This window comes from Thermobia domestica, chromosome 7 (assembly GCF_964235325.1).
Source record: "Thermobia domestica chromosome 7, izTheDome1.hap1.1, whole genome shotgun sequence".
Lineage (NCBI taxonomy): Eukaryota > Metazoa > Arthropoda > Insecta > Zygentoma > Lepismatidae > Thermobia > Thermobia domestica.
The window spans coordinates 186,058,637-186,074,407 of NC_137460.1; the positions used below are offsets into that span (position 1 = coordinate 186,058,637).

At 36.9% G+C, this 15,771-nt stretch overlaps 1 protein-coding gene across 1 annotated transcript in view; it reads left to right on the forward strand.

Annotated features, from left to right (window-relative positions):
- LOC145690613 (uncharacterized) overlaps nucleotides 1-10,761 on the forward strand; it is a 43,273-nt gene extending 32,512 nt beyond the window's left edge. The window contains exon 2 of the mRNA XM_081765674.1: nucleotides 10,498-10,761. Coding sequence (XP_081621800.1) covers nucleotides 10,498-10,645 — 148 coding nt within the window. The 3' untranslated portion in view covers nucleotides 10,646-10,761. The remainder of the gene's footprint in view (nucleotides 1-10,497) is intronic.
- Nucleotides 10,762-15,771: the final 5,010 nt, after the last annotated feature.

A 15,771-nucleotide genomic window follows, 5' to 3' on the forward strand; every position in this document is an offset into this window, starting at 1 on the left:
TGTAACTCACGATATTCCGCTCGGTGGCACGTATAACTTTGGGATTCGTCTATTTATAACATATCAAATGCAAACACAATTGTCTCATTCGGATCTCAGCGGAGCCGCTGCGTGACCCTTCCTTGTAAGCAACATTATTAGAACAACACATTGTTGTTTAAGAAATTGACAGAATGAAGCTTTTCTAAAAAGATACAAAAAGGCAGAGTAGGGTATAGGATTCAAACAGATGATCGTGGATAAAAACAAAATACTTGGGGAGCGTGCGCTAACCGTCTACTCTACGGAGATTCGTAGACTAGAAGATCTTCAGACCACCTTGATATCGAATACTCTACGAGGGAAGATTGTCAGAGCAGAGAAACTGATTGCTTTGTTCAAGAGACATACGCACATTACTCTCGCTTCATTACCTCGATCTGTGTGCGAATTTACACAACTAACTCGGTCTTCAAATTTTACACTTGATTTCGCCAAGAACTTATTATTAGCTTTAACACTACATGCAACGTTGATAAAGCATTAAAGGAATAACACAAATTACAAATAGTGATCGAACTTACAACTCTAGTCACAAGAACGATTCTATTCAAGGTGTCACCTCACCTTCCCATCTAGAAAAAGACCCGGGTTCGATTCCCATCAGAAGCTCTTGTGGTTCGGATTCCAAGTTAATCAATAGGTCCCGTCTCATATAGCCTTGCTGCTGAAAGGTATGCTTAACTTAAAATCAACTCAACCTATCTAGAAGAAGGACAAAACAAAATTCATTTCTGCTACCAGCTTACAAATATTTATACTCCATTTCTTGTTCTCATAAAATAATAATTCTTTCTGTCAATCCATAAATGTAATAATATTACTACGTTCATGTATAAACCTAAAAACAATCTGACATAAAATATATCTCTTCTGTTCTTATCAATAGCTTCGACTATGTGTCATTTTCTTTCCTTCTTTTGTCATTCTACTACTACTACTACTACTACTACTACTACTACTACTAATAATAATAATAATAATAATAATAATAAACTTTATTTTTTTACGTGCTGAGAACAGCAAAAATACAGCACTTTGTCTTATTCTACATTATTCTACATTAAATTATGATTATATCTATAACATAAATTATTAATTATAAAAATACTAACAGTGTAGTGTACGTCAATTATTAAAACAAGGAAGTGTCAAAAATTAAAAGTAAAAAAATAAAAACTACTAAGTTATATTTAAAATTCTAAAGTAAAGTCATATTTTAAGATATGCATTCATTATAGCTTTTTAAAATCCTACAGATTAAAATATATTTTCTATTATGCGGTTGCAATAAAATTTTTGCCCTTGTACCATATGTTGGAACTTTAAAATCAACATTTTTAAAAATATAGTCTGAGGTATATTGGTTGTCAAGTAAGTTTTCTACAAATACAGATTCAATCAATTTTCTCCTGTCAGCCAGTCGTGCCAAATTAAAATACGTTATCCAATATTCATACGTGCTAGAATAATAGTCAAGTCCTAACTTTAACCAAAGTATTCTAATAAAACACTTTTTCACCATCTCGAGTTTGTTTACGAGAGTTTTTGTTAGGCTGTTCCAAGTCACTGATGCATATTCTAGTTTCGACCTTACCAGTAATTTATATAAGAGTACATATGTATTTGATTGACAGAAAGCAGGCCATTGATTAAACAGGTAACCGATTACTTTTCTTGCTTCATTACATACATTTTGTACATTTTGTAAGCGTAGTGACCTGTCAAATGTTACACCCAAATCCTTTATTGTGTCAACTTTCTGTATTACAGTACCTTGTATTTCGTATTGACTTACATAGTATTGTGATTTGTTACTGTAGGTAATGCACTTAGTTTTCAGACAATTGACACACATACCGTTATCCTTGCACCACATAATGATTCTATTTAAGTCATCTTGTAGTCTATCGTTGTCCTCAATATTATTTACTACACTAAAGAGCTTAATGTCATCAGCATAAAGTAAAACATTTGAATGATTTAAAACTGTTGGTAAGTCATTAATAAAAATAGAGAAAAGTAATGGGCCCAGAGAAGAACCTTGAGGAACACCGTTACTAATACTGGCTGAATCTGACATGACAATTCCAATTTTAATTTGGTGTGTTCTACCAGTCAAATAGCTTTCAAAAAATTTTAGGTACAAGGGTGTTACACCTGTATTTGACAGTTTTTTTAATAGTAATCTATGGTCAACTGAATCGAAAGCTTTACTCATGTCAATGTATATGACATCGGTTTGTGATCTACTTTTCATTGCATAGTAGATAAAATCCGTTATTTCACAGAGATTGGTTACAACTGATTTTCCTTTACAAAAGCCATGCTGTGATTTTTACAATATATTTTTTTACATTAAAAAACAAGTGTTTGTGAATGATGGTTTCAAAAATTTTAGAAAATATGTTCAATAAGGTTAACGACCTGTAGTTGTTCGGATTTAACTTGTCATTATTCTTGTAAACCGGTACCACATGTACATGTTTCCATTTAGATGGGAATGACCCTGTTCTTAATGAGGTATTGTATATTTTTGACAAGACTGGAGCTATTTCTTTCGAACATGCTTTAAGGATATAATTTGGAAAGCTCCCAGATCCTGAAGATGATAATGGCCGAAGTTTACCTATTACTTCAGTAACATCATTTTCACATATTCTGGAATCGTTATATTATTGCTGTCCAGATTACTAACTACAGCACAATCTAGGATGCTTTGCCCCTGTAATTGTGGTACCATTGAACAAAATTCAAAATAATAATAATAATAATAATAATAATAATAATAATAATAATAATAATAATAATAATAATAATAAATGGAAACAGTTTTCATCAGAAACTTGTGACTTTATTGTCTACAGTGTAGAGCTCTGCCGACAACACACTGGATATTGTTTATAAAAAAGACCGAAAAACATTATTCACTAACATATTGTCTACGGTTTGAACTACAAGAAATGACCATATTTCTTCGCGATAATGTGAATACAAAAGTGAAATATTGTGTTCCTACACAATTTCTTTTTCTCGGATGACTGGATAATTTAAAAAAGCTTCAATTGTTGTAAAGAAAATAAAAAGTATGTCTTCAGGGGAAATCGATCTGAGGACCCCGTAAACTAGAGCCCACGGTGTTACCGATTACACCATCAACACCTGCTTGCAAGTAAAGCGCTACATTGAGTGATTTGTCGAAAGAGTCCAAGGACTTTACATCGCTTTGTATTTTTTTTATTGCGTTCACTCTTTATGTTTTTCGTACGATGCACGAAAAAGCAAATACATTTTTGGCCACGATGCCGAGGTATACTGTTTTAAGTGATAAGCAAATAGAAAGGTACTGGCGAAATGATATGGGGTAATGTGTAGTATTTTTTATTTTCATAGCAGCAAGGGGCAAGATACTTTTCCGAAGAAAACATGCATTTATTTGTTGGCAGGCAATACCCCTGAGAGAACAATCACATGGATGGCAAGTGATAGTCAGTCTATGTCCGCAGGTAGACACATGCCTGACATGTGCCTTGGGAACGTGCCTAGTATGTTCTAGGTATGTTCCCCATGCCGTAAGCGTCAATGAACCACAAAATTATTCCCCCAAAATATGTTAAATCGCCTATATGTGTAATGTGTTTACATTAAGATGAGTAAAATGTCACCTTAAACAAGTAAAAAAAAAAAAAGTACCCAAGGGTCGGCGCAAACCACCAACCTATGGATTATTACCTGTGTTCTTCCGACTTCGCCACGAAGGCGATGAAGAGGACGTCACTTGTAGATCGATAAATTATTTAGGGCATTTAAAGTTGGCTAATCAGATTGCTCCTTTAAGCGCGTATATTCGACGATAACCGTTTGGAATCAGATAAAATCTGCTCGCCATGTAATTTTATAACAAAATGATGGTCTATTTACTTCATTTCATGGTTCTTTCATATTCACTTTCAAATGATCGACGACAGTTGCCATCTAATAAAGTTAATGCGTTTGTTACTTCTAGTACACAATCGCTTAGAAAAAGAAGCAACAAATGCATGAAATGTGGGAGATGAATTTAGAACATGTAACTGACACATGCCTAGCACATGTTATGTTGTTAGGGTATCTGAAACAGTATGTACTGTACCTAAAGGACGTACCTAGAACATGACAGATATATGTCCCAAGTGACTACATAATAACAAATGACTGTTAGAGTGCGAAACTGAGCCAGGTTTATAAAAGCTATATTTGTGTTACATAGTTGTAAATAGCAATTAGGTGTAACAAGTACCTAAAACTGTAGGTAGCTGAAGTACATACTTAGCACATGAATATCATATGTGCCAAGTTCGGGTACCTAAAAAGTAGCTGTTACACCTAAAAGGCAAATGCCTAGCACATCTTGTGCTGTTAGCGGTGCGCAAGGGATTCCCCAAAGGAAGTGGGGAATCCTCGTAAATTCTTTTGAGAAAGAGAGGTCTACATTAGCGTGGTTTGAAGACTATAAAAACAGCAAACAATAATTCGTTGTCGGCAATGTGATATCTTCAAGGAATTCAACATGGCGCGGAAATTTTGTAATTAGGAATGTGGGGTTGCATAACGGCAACATCAGTAAGAGGTAAAAGCATCCTTTAGTTACCATAAATGAGAGAGACGGACTACTCGAGGTGAATGGCAGCAGCACAGTGTGTGTATACCTGCAATAGGAATTGGCGTTCGAACGTGAATGAAAAGAGGGTGCAGTAACCAAAAACATAGGGAATATGAAAAATTACTAAGAAGAACATGCACATGAGGAAAAGTGCATACTAATCAGCATGCAAGTTGTACTGCAGGGGTGTGCAACTTGGAACAGTGGGCGGGCCAATCACAGAGCACTAAATGGCGTCGCGGGTCTCACTGTAGGTATATCATTTTTACGACAATTGAATAGTATAGTATTAAATGATGGAACATGTACATCGTAATTTACATCACAATTACACAAAACAACTGTTATACTGGTAACCAAAATATTGTATGTACTCACTAAAAAGGAGCAGAATATATTTTTCAAATTATTTTTATTTTTTAAATAAGGAAATTGTATTGGAAGAAAAGGAATCAACGCTCATTTTTTATTACTCCCCTTGTGCTTAAAATATAACAGAATTTAATTCTCGCATTTAAGAACATGTTTTAATGGCCCTAATCTTCTGGTTTTGGAAAGTAGAAATATTGTACCGTTGGGATACAACCACTAAATATTATTAATATGTGATAAGTCTTTTTACTTGTTTTGCCAGCTAGTATTTTCATTGCATGGAAAGCTGAAGTAATCTTTCCATTCTTTCTTTGAACGTCCGAGAAGTTGGCCCCCCCCATTGAAGCACTAATGATCTCTTCTAGTGCAATCGTTAGTGCTTCGTTAGTGCTTCTTAGAACACCAACTCCCAACATTAGTGCTTCAGAAGTTTGGACGCTAGAAGCAAAAAACTTTGGGGGGGGGGGCAACTTCACGTTAGCCCCCCCCCAGAAAGCACTAACGATTAAACCTAGTGCAATCGTTAGTGCATCGTTAGTGCTTCCAGAAAACACGAGTAGTTTCGTTAGTGCTTCACAACTAGTGTGGTTATGGCCAGTTATATGTCACGAAATTCCCATAACGAATACATGGGGAATTTTTAACTGGCTCTAATTCCCGCCAAATTCAAAAGCGCTTATGATCTCTTCTAGTGCAATCGTTAGTGCTTCGTTAGTGCTTCTTAGAACACCAACTCCCAACATTAGTGCTTCAAAAGTTTGGACGCTAGAAGCAAAAAACTTTGGGGGGGCAACTTCACGTTAGCCCCCCCCAGAAAGCACTAACGATTAAACCTAGTGCAATCGTTAGTGCATCGTTAGTGCTTCCAGAAAACACGAATAGTTTCGTTAGTGCTTCACAACTAGTGTGGTTATGGCCAGTTATATGTCACGAAATTCCCATAACGAATACATGGGGAATTTTTAACTGGCTCTAATTCCCGCCAAATTCAAAAGCGCTAATGATCTCTTCTAGTGCAATCGTTAGTGCTTCGTTAGTGCTTCTTAGAACACCAACTCCCAACATTAGTGCTTCAAAAGTTTGGACGCTAGAAGCAAAAAACTTTGGGGGGGCAACTTCACGTTAGCCCCCCCAGAAAGCACTAACGATTAAACCTAGTGCAATCGTTAGTGCTTCCAGAAAACACGAGTAGTTTCGTTAGTGCTTCACAACTAGTGTGGTTATGGCCAGTTATATGTCACGAAATTCCCATAACGAATACATGGGGAATTTTTAACTGGCTCTAATTCCCGCCAAATTCAAAAGCGCTTATGATCTCTTCTAGTGCAATCGTTAGTGCTTCGTTAGTGCTTCTTAGAACACCAACTCCCAACATTAGTGCTTCAAAAGTTTGGACGCTAGAAGCAAAAAACTTTGGGGGGGGGGGGGGCAACTTCACGTTAGCCCCCCCCAGAAAGCACTAACGGTTAAACCTAGTGCAATCGTTAGTGCATCGTTAGTGCTTCCAGAAAACACGAGTAGTTTCGTTAGTGCTTCACAACTAGTGTGGTTATGGCCAGTTATATGTCACGAACTTCCCATAACGAATACATGGGGAATTTTTAACTGGCTCTAATTCCCGCCAAATTCAAAAGCGCTAATGATCTCTTCTAGTGCAATCGTTAGTGCTTCTTAGAACACCAACTCCCAACATTAGTGCTTCAATAGTTTGGACGCTGGAAACAAAAAAACTTCTTATTTTGTCAGTTATTTGTCATAAGGAATACATGGGAATTTTTAATTGGCTCAAATTCCCGCCAAATTCAAAAGCGCTAATGATCTCTTTTAGTGCAATCGTTAGTTCTTCGTTAGTGCTTCTTAGAATACCAACCCCAACATTAGTGCTTCAATAGTTTGGACGCTAGAAGGAAAAAACTTTGGAGGGCCAATTTCACGTTAGCCCCCCCCGAAAGCACTAACGATTAAATCTAGTGCAATCGTTAGTGCATCGTTAGTGCTTCCAGAAAACACGAATAGTTTCGTTAGTGCTTCACAATTAGTATAGCTATGGCCAGTTATATGTCACGAAACTCCCATAAGGAATACATGGGGAATTTTTAATTGGCTCAAATTCCCGCCAAATTCAAGATCGCTAATGATCTTTTCTAGTGCAATCGTTAGTGCTTCATTAGTGCTTCTTAAAACACCAATTCCCAACATAAGTGCTTGCATAGTTTGAAATCTAGGAGCAAAAAAGTTCGGGGGGCAACTTCACGTTAGCCCCCCCAGAAAGCACTGACGATTAAAGCTAGTCTAATCGTTAGTGTATCGTAAGTGTTTCTAGAAAACACTAATAGTTTCGTTAGTGCTTCACAATTAGTGTGGCTATGGCCAATTACTTATCACGAAAACCCTGTAACAAATATATTGGGAATTTTTCGTTTTTTGAAATCCAGACCAAATTCAAAAGCACTAATGATTTCTTCTAGTGGAATCGTTAGTGCTTCCTTGAGCACTAACTCAAAACATTAGTGCTGCAATAGTTTGGAGGCTAGAAGCAAGAATCTTTAAAAGGACAAACGTCAAGTTAGCCCCCTAGAAAGCACTAAGAATGAAACCTAGTGCAATTGATAGTATATTGTAAAGATTTTTATATTATGATAAAAACACATGTTAATATAACACGTGGTATTGATTGTAAATAGCGTAGCAGATAAGAATTTGACATGAAAGATACTGCAATATTGGAATGGAAAAATATTGCAATATTGTTAGTGCTTCTACAAAACACTAATAGTTTCGTTAGTGCCTTACTATTAGTATATATATGGCAAAATGTATGTGACGAAGCTCACGTAAGGAAAACATTGGGAATATTTCTTTGAGTCAAACTTCCGACAAATTTAAAAGCACTAACGATCTCTTCTAGTGCAATCGTTAATACTTCTTAGAGCAGCAAATCCGAACGTTAATGCGTTAAAAAATTCCCATGTATTCCTTATCGGAGTTTCGTGACATATAACTGGCCGTAACCACACCAGTTGTGAAGCACTAACGAAACTATTCGTGTTTTCTGGAAGCACCAACGATGCACTAACGATTGCACTAGGTTTAATCGTTAGTGCTTTCTGGGGGGGGCTAACGTGAAGTTGCAGCACTAACGATTGCACTAGAAGAGATCATTAGCGCTTTTGAATTTGGCGGGAATTAGAGCCAATTAAAAATTCCCCATGTATTCGTCATGGGAATTTCGTGACATATAACTGGCCATAACCACACTAGTTGTGAAGCATTAACGAAACTACTCGTGTTTTCTGGAAGCACTAACGATGCACTAACGATTGCACTAGGTTTAATCGTTAGTGCTTTCTGGGGGGGCTAACGTGAAGTTGCCCCTCCCAAAGTTTCTTGCTTCTAGCGTCCAAACTTCTGAAGCACTAATGTTGGGAGTTGGTGTTCTAAGAAGCACTAACGAAGCACTAACGATTGCACTAGAAGAGATCATTAGCGCTTTTGAATTTGGCGGGAATTAGAGCCAGTTGAAAATTCCCCATGTATTCGTTATGGGAATTTCGTGACATATAACTGGCCATAACCACACTAGTTGTGAAGCACTAACGAAACTACTCGTGTTTTCTGGAAGCACTAACGATGCACTAACGATTGCACTAGGTTTAATCGTTAGTGCTTTCTGGGGGGGCTAACGTGAAGTTGCCCCCCCCCAAAGTTTTTTGCTTCTAGCGTCCAAACTTTTGAAGCACTAATGTTGGGAGTTGGTGTTCTAAGAAGCACTAACGAAGCACTAACGATTGCACTAGAAGAGATCATAAGCGCTTTTGAATTTGGCGGGAATTAGAGCCAGTTAAAAATTCCCCATGTATTCGTTATGGGAATTTCGTGACATATAACTGGCCATAACCACACTAGCTGTGAAGCACTAACGAAACTATTCGTGTTTTCTGGAAGCACTAACGATGCACTAACGATTGCACTAGGTTTAATCGTTAGTGCTTTCTGGGGGGGGCTAACGTGAAGTTGCCCCTCCCAAAGTTTTTTGGTTCTAGCGTCCAAACTTCTGAAGCACTTATGTTGGGAGTTGGTGTTCTAAGAAGCACTAACGAAGCACTAACGATTGCACTAGAAGAGATCATTAGCGCTTTTGAATTTGGCGGGAATTAGAGCCAGTTAAAAATTCCCCATGTATTCGTTATGGGAATTTCGTGACATATAACTGGCCATAACCACACTAGTTGTGAAGCACTAACGAAACTACTCGTGTTTTCTGGAAGCACTAACGATGCACTAACGATTGCACTAGGTTTAACCGTTAGTGCTTTCTGGGGGGGGCTAACGTGAAGTTGGCCCCCCCCAAAGTTTTTTGCTTCTAGCGTCCAAACTTTTGAAGCACTAATGTTGGGAGTTGGTGTTCTAAGAAGCACTAACGAAGCACTAACGATTGCACTAGAAGAGATCATAAGCGCTTTTGAATTTGGCGGGAATTAGAGCCAGTTAAAAATTCCCCATGTATTCGTTATGGGAATTTCGTGACATATAACTGGCCATAACCACACTAGTTGTGAAGCACTAACGAAACTACTCGTGTTTTCTGGAAGCACTAACGATGCACTAACGATTGCACTAGGTTTAATCGTTAGTGCTTTCTGGGGGGGCTAACGTGAAGTTGCCCCCCCCCCAAAGTTTTTTGCTTCTAGCGTCCAAACTTTTGAAGCACTAATGTTGGGAGTTGGTGTTCTGAGAAGCACTAACGAAGCACTAACGATTGCACTAGAAGAGATCATTAGTGCTTCAATGGGGGGGGCAACTTCTCGGACATTTTCTTTGACTCGCCGTCTCTCTGATTTCTTTTTTTTTTTGTGTGTGTGTGTTTTGTGTTTGTGTGTGTTTGATCGCAGCGTAGTTAGAAAAAATGGATCTTTTTTTCTTGTCTCATATATATGAACACCTGCTAAGAATATAAGAAAAGAGATGATTTGGTCACTTTATCATTGGAGTCATGGCCTGATTAAATAAACATATCAACGAAAGAAGAGTAGAAAGTTATACTCTAAAGACTCAGATTAAGCAGAGGGTATACTGCGTGTACCTGTGTACCCTCGACTACAGCCCTGCAGGTAATAAATTCACAGTACTGATTTTCTTTGAATTTATGCTCCTGAATATAAAAACTTCACTTTAATTTCTGAGTATAAAGAACATAAATTTAATTCGAAACTAATCTGATAAATCATCAGCAGTATCAACTTATATTCAAAAATAGTCTTCAAATTTATTTTTTGTTTCGTTCATAATAACATGTTTAATTGATATACAACATGCTATCTAAAGATTAAGAGACTCATTCACCACTGGCAAATGAGTGTTGATATCTTTTCTTCTCTTAACGCCTCAGCTGTACCTGATTTAAGCATGTTTCTCTGAGTGTTTTCTTTTGCATTAAATTTCAGTCGAAGTCTAAAGGATTACAAGGCAGCCTTACTGTTTGGAGCAGAGTTTACCAGAGAATCCAAGGAGAAGTACTTGCTAGCGAAGATAGCGTTTTTTGGTCATGTGCCCATAGATAGAATTCTGGTAATCACACACCAAATAAACTGAAAATTACGTGTGAAACATTGAAGGAATAGGGAGGAAGGAGAAAAATAATTGTGTAAGTTATAATTTATGTGTATGCACTCTGTAGTTAATTCAACAATAAACCATATTCCTTGTAATTCGTATTATGATTTCTTTGTGCTTATTATTCCTTGGAACGTCAAAATCGGGTCATTTTCTTCTTTGTCTATATCTCATAATAAGCGAGGTTGTTTCCATGAATAGAGGCAACACCATTACACTCACAGATTTTCAGATAGTATAGTACACTTACGTATGCAAATACATAAAATTTTATTTGTATGGTTAGTAGTTAATACACAAAATAAATAAATAAAGAGATTTTCTAATGTTCAACTCGCTTTGACTCAATGTTGACATTTTGATTGTTGAAAACACTATAATTAACTGTATGGTGTATGGTGAATGTATGGTTAATGGAATTAACTGTATGAATATCGTCTCGAAATCATTTTTACTCTGAAGATGACGAACTGTGCATTGCAATGCATATCAGAAATCATTAATGTGAGAAATATATAACGTATCATGAAAGAACACACTCGATCATTCAGTATAATTCTTTTGTGCATTCAAAAATTTCTACAGGAGTTTTATTTATTTATTTATTTATTTATTTATTTATTTATTGTCATTAAGCACTAGAATATAGATGACTAAAGTGGATTTATTTCAAAGAATTCTGCTCTATCTCGGTCTAACCAGGGATGCTTCCAAAGATGAACCTTGAATCTGGGGACAACCTATATATTTCCTGAAAGGGCTTGTCAAACAAGTTTCAATTCTTTGCCCGGATGAAACGCATTCTTATATAAAGGGTTCATATATGTCCAACTTCCAGTAATTTCGAACAGTTAAGTTACACGGCTCTCACATATGACCAGAAACAAAAGCCAAGTCCCGGCAAACAACATACAACTGGAGACTTCTTCCCTTTCTTACCCAAGACTTGTTGCAAGAGGGATAAAATCCTGAAGGGCGATTAATCATGTTTATATAGCTGCAAAGAAAGAGCTGTTCGGATCGAGTAAATGAGCTGAAATTACCACCACGACTAATTTTAACCTAATTAGCAACTCAAAAACTATTGAACATTTTTCTACCTGCAACCTATCAAACAACTCGTCTAGATAAACAGTTGACGGATATATAATGAATTTTACTGATCTGACAACTCATATAAGTGGAATCGAGGAAAATATACAAATTGAAATACACCAAATGTGTCACATCTTGCCATAACAATAGGTCACATTAGTTGTGATACCAAATGACTTGCTGTTGACTGGATATTATGGATATGCTTTTCTCAACGTTAGAGGTCCACCAATATAGGATATTTATAGTAAAATAATCGATTTTTGGTTTTATTACCTTGATATAGGATATAATTTATAATATAATTATCCTCATTCAAGTTTCAGCCAGTGAAAATTTAAGACATTATCATTATTGGTGAATATGAATCATTCGAGATAGAAGGAATTCCTTGCAAATATTCTTGCCTCAGCATATAATAAATCCAGATCTATTATTTATGGGAAATAATATCCCCAGATTATCCTTAAGTTAATACATGGTTCCATCACTATGCAACAAAAGAAACTACTTAATCGATTTTTGATATGTAATGATATCATGCTTGACAGCAACTTATACTGAATTAAGACCACAACTGAATTACGTGATAAATACCAGGGTTGTAAACGCTCACTTTTGGAACGAACTTAGCTTACGAGGAAGGTCCATAAACCGTGAGAGTTGAATTTTGATGAAAATTTGTGACAAGATCCAGTTCGAGTTGCAAAGTAACGTAGTAATAGTCACTCGATGCGCAAATGCTTCGTTGAGCTACTACACAGTAGGGTGGGGACACTTGGGCGAGTTTTTTTTCCTACTGCGCATGCGCAAACCCTGGACGCTGATTGGCTGGCGCAGGTCACGTGACCCGGCCACGCCCCCTGACGCTGATTGGCTGGCCACGCCCCCTTGACGCTGATTGGTCGGCGCAGGCCACGCCCCCGGCCACGCCCCCTTGACGCTGATTGGTCACGCTCTTTTATGACCTCCGATTGGCCGGCGGCGGACCCCGCCCCGTTCACGCCGATTGGCTGGCGCAGGACCCCCTTCCGATTGGCTGGCACCGGACCCCGCCCCTTAACGGCGATTGGTCACGCTCTTTTATGGCCGCCATTTTAGGAGTACCGCGCTGATTGGTCGGCGCCGGACCCCACCCACTGGACTCACGTACTGCGCACATGCCACATTGCAGCAGAGAATACGAACACATAGCATAGCAGATAATACATAAGATTCGTTCCCTTTTATGAGCACTTTACGAACACATAGCAGAGCAGATATCACATTCTTCATTCGCCTATTTAACGCAGCACATATTACACAGAGACTCGTTCCCTTTTATGAGCACTTTACAACCACATAGCAGAGCAGATATTACATTCTTCATCCTAGCGCAGAGTATGGCTTATTTTCTTTTACGGGGGTAGCAACACCCCCAACCCTCCTCCTTTCTCATCCAGGGCTTGGGACCGGCAATGGCGGAGTTTAAAAAAATAATACCATCATACTCTCATAAATGAATAAAGCATAATATCATTAGCATCAATAGCGGTGAGTGAGAATTTGTTTAAAAAATCGTGCAGTGAATAACCAGATGCACGACATGCTAGATATAGAAAACAGTAATGTCCACAAAATTGAGATAAATCACCTTGAATACGTCTATTATTCCATGTATAATACAGACAGTTTCGTTTTAAAAACCTTATATGATGTTGTATATAGGGAGGTATACCATAGCTATCGAAATACTCTCCCACACACATATTAGATATATAAACAGCAACCCAATGTTCACCAGGCTTATCACTAGAATCAGTATTTATAATTATGGCGGCTGGAAATGTATGAATAAACAAAGGTAACTCATCGGCGGCATACACACCAATAAAATGATCTTTAGGCAAATTTTGTTGTAATGCTTCATAAAGTTCAATTGTATTTAACATTTTTCCCTTTAATTAATATATACTTTTCTCTGGAAATCAATTTCTAATTCTGAAGAGAATTCACCATAAATAATTGTTGTTACAGGAGATGGCAGTGCTTCTTTAAAATGAACCTCTAGGCGTACACTTCCTTGCCGTTGTGGGCTAGTATGAAATCCAGCGCTAGCACTAGAATCGGGAGTTAAATCAAACACCAGTAGAGTATAACCATTAGGATATTCGGCTAGTGAAATATTATTACCTTGATTAGAATAATAAATACCTGAACCTGTAAATAGCGTGGAATATGCTTGTATATATAGCTTATTATCAAAATCAGGTTGTAATGGTTTGGAAGGCACAGGCGTTCCATCAACATACAGTGTAAAAAATGACATATTAAAATGCTGAAAATTGAACGGATTTGTCTGATAAGTACCATTAAAAGCAGTATTAGTAACAAAACCAATAATAATACGTTTAGGCACTAGGCCTGAAAATAGATCTGGAAGTGTACTATCCATAATTCCTTGTGGCAGCGTTTCAGTCTTCACTTGCACTTTTGTTATAGGATATTTTACTCTAAATTTAGGATTTTGTAATACTTTATTTTGTGCTATTTTAACGGCCGGTGACACATCAACCTTTTTCACAAGCAATGTTGCATCTGTAATTACAACTTTTCCATCAGCATCTGCGTCACCCATTAGACAGAATGTAGGTTTAGCTGGAATTAGTTTAATGCGCAGTTGTACACCATTCAGTAAAAATTTCTCCTGATTAAATATATCAGCATGAATATAACCCAATAATTCAAATGACTGACTTAAAGTAGTGAGAAGAAAACGTTGTTTAAATCCTACATTAGCATCGGTCACACTGTCCATATGTCCTGCAGTATCTTTAAACCACATTGATGTTTGAAGATGCGTTGATTTAGCTTCAGCATTATAATTTAGTAGTTTTTCAATATACGATCGATATGGATATGTGTGTGAAGAGTAGGAAATAAGTTGATTATTTAAATATAATTGCAATTCACTGAACATTGCATTGAGAAAATCATTTACAGGGCCGATTTTCTTATCGGCAGAAGTTAAATTAGAACCATCTGATTTAGTAATTTTACCTTTAATATAAAACATTGTGTGCGATAAGTCAATATAGTCATCCCCATGACCGGGGACAACAAATTCTATTGGTGCATTATCAGCTATCGAAGCCACAGGCTTATATGGAACTATTTTATTACCTATAATACTGGTTTGAGTGGGTAAACCAGCAAATAAATCTAATTCTGATTTCATACACTCACACTGCATTTTTTTCTCTCTATTAATATTCACACATGGTAAAATTTATAATACCGTATTACGTTTGCGAAAATGTAATTTTACACATACACTGCCATGTTGGAAAGGAAGTGGATTACCTGTACTATCTCTTAAATCAATAATAATTTGATCAAATTGTTTACGTTGCACGGAGACATAGTGAGGATTGTCAAAAATATGTACATTATTAATACCATACTCTGTAATATTTGTATTTATAATACGTAACAATGGAGCTACTGTGTCACCCACCATTTGTGGTTCTACAATATCACTGTAAATATACATAAGTGTAGGTAGCGATTTTTGTAAATCAGGTGGATAACGAGCATGATGCACAACTGCAATATCTTCCTGTTGTATGTGATCAAAACCTAGTATTCTGGCCAGTTCAGGAGATAGACGTACTTCTATATGTCTCTCTTGATCTTTTATTACTCTACTGACTTCAATTCGTTTTACTGATGCTTTAACTTTTAATTGTAAATTTAATATATCACTTTTATGATTAATTTGAGATAGAATATCATCGACATTATAATAGTGTCCTGGTAAGATTTTAGTTATGTTCCAGCTTTCTGTATTCATGAGACGGTAATAAATATTATTAGTATATTTGGAAACATTCTGAAATGAATTTGTATAATGTACTTCAACAACTGCCGTCTCCCACTCACCTTTCTCTAGCACCAATGGATGATATAATTTGGTAGTATAACATGACAAAGTATTTTGTGGAAAATACTCCATAGAACTGTTACTCGGT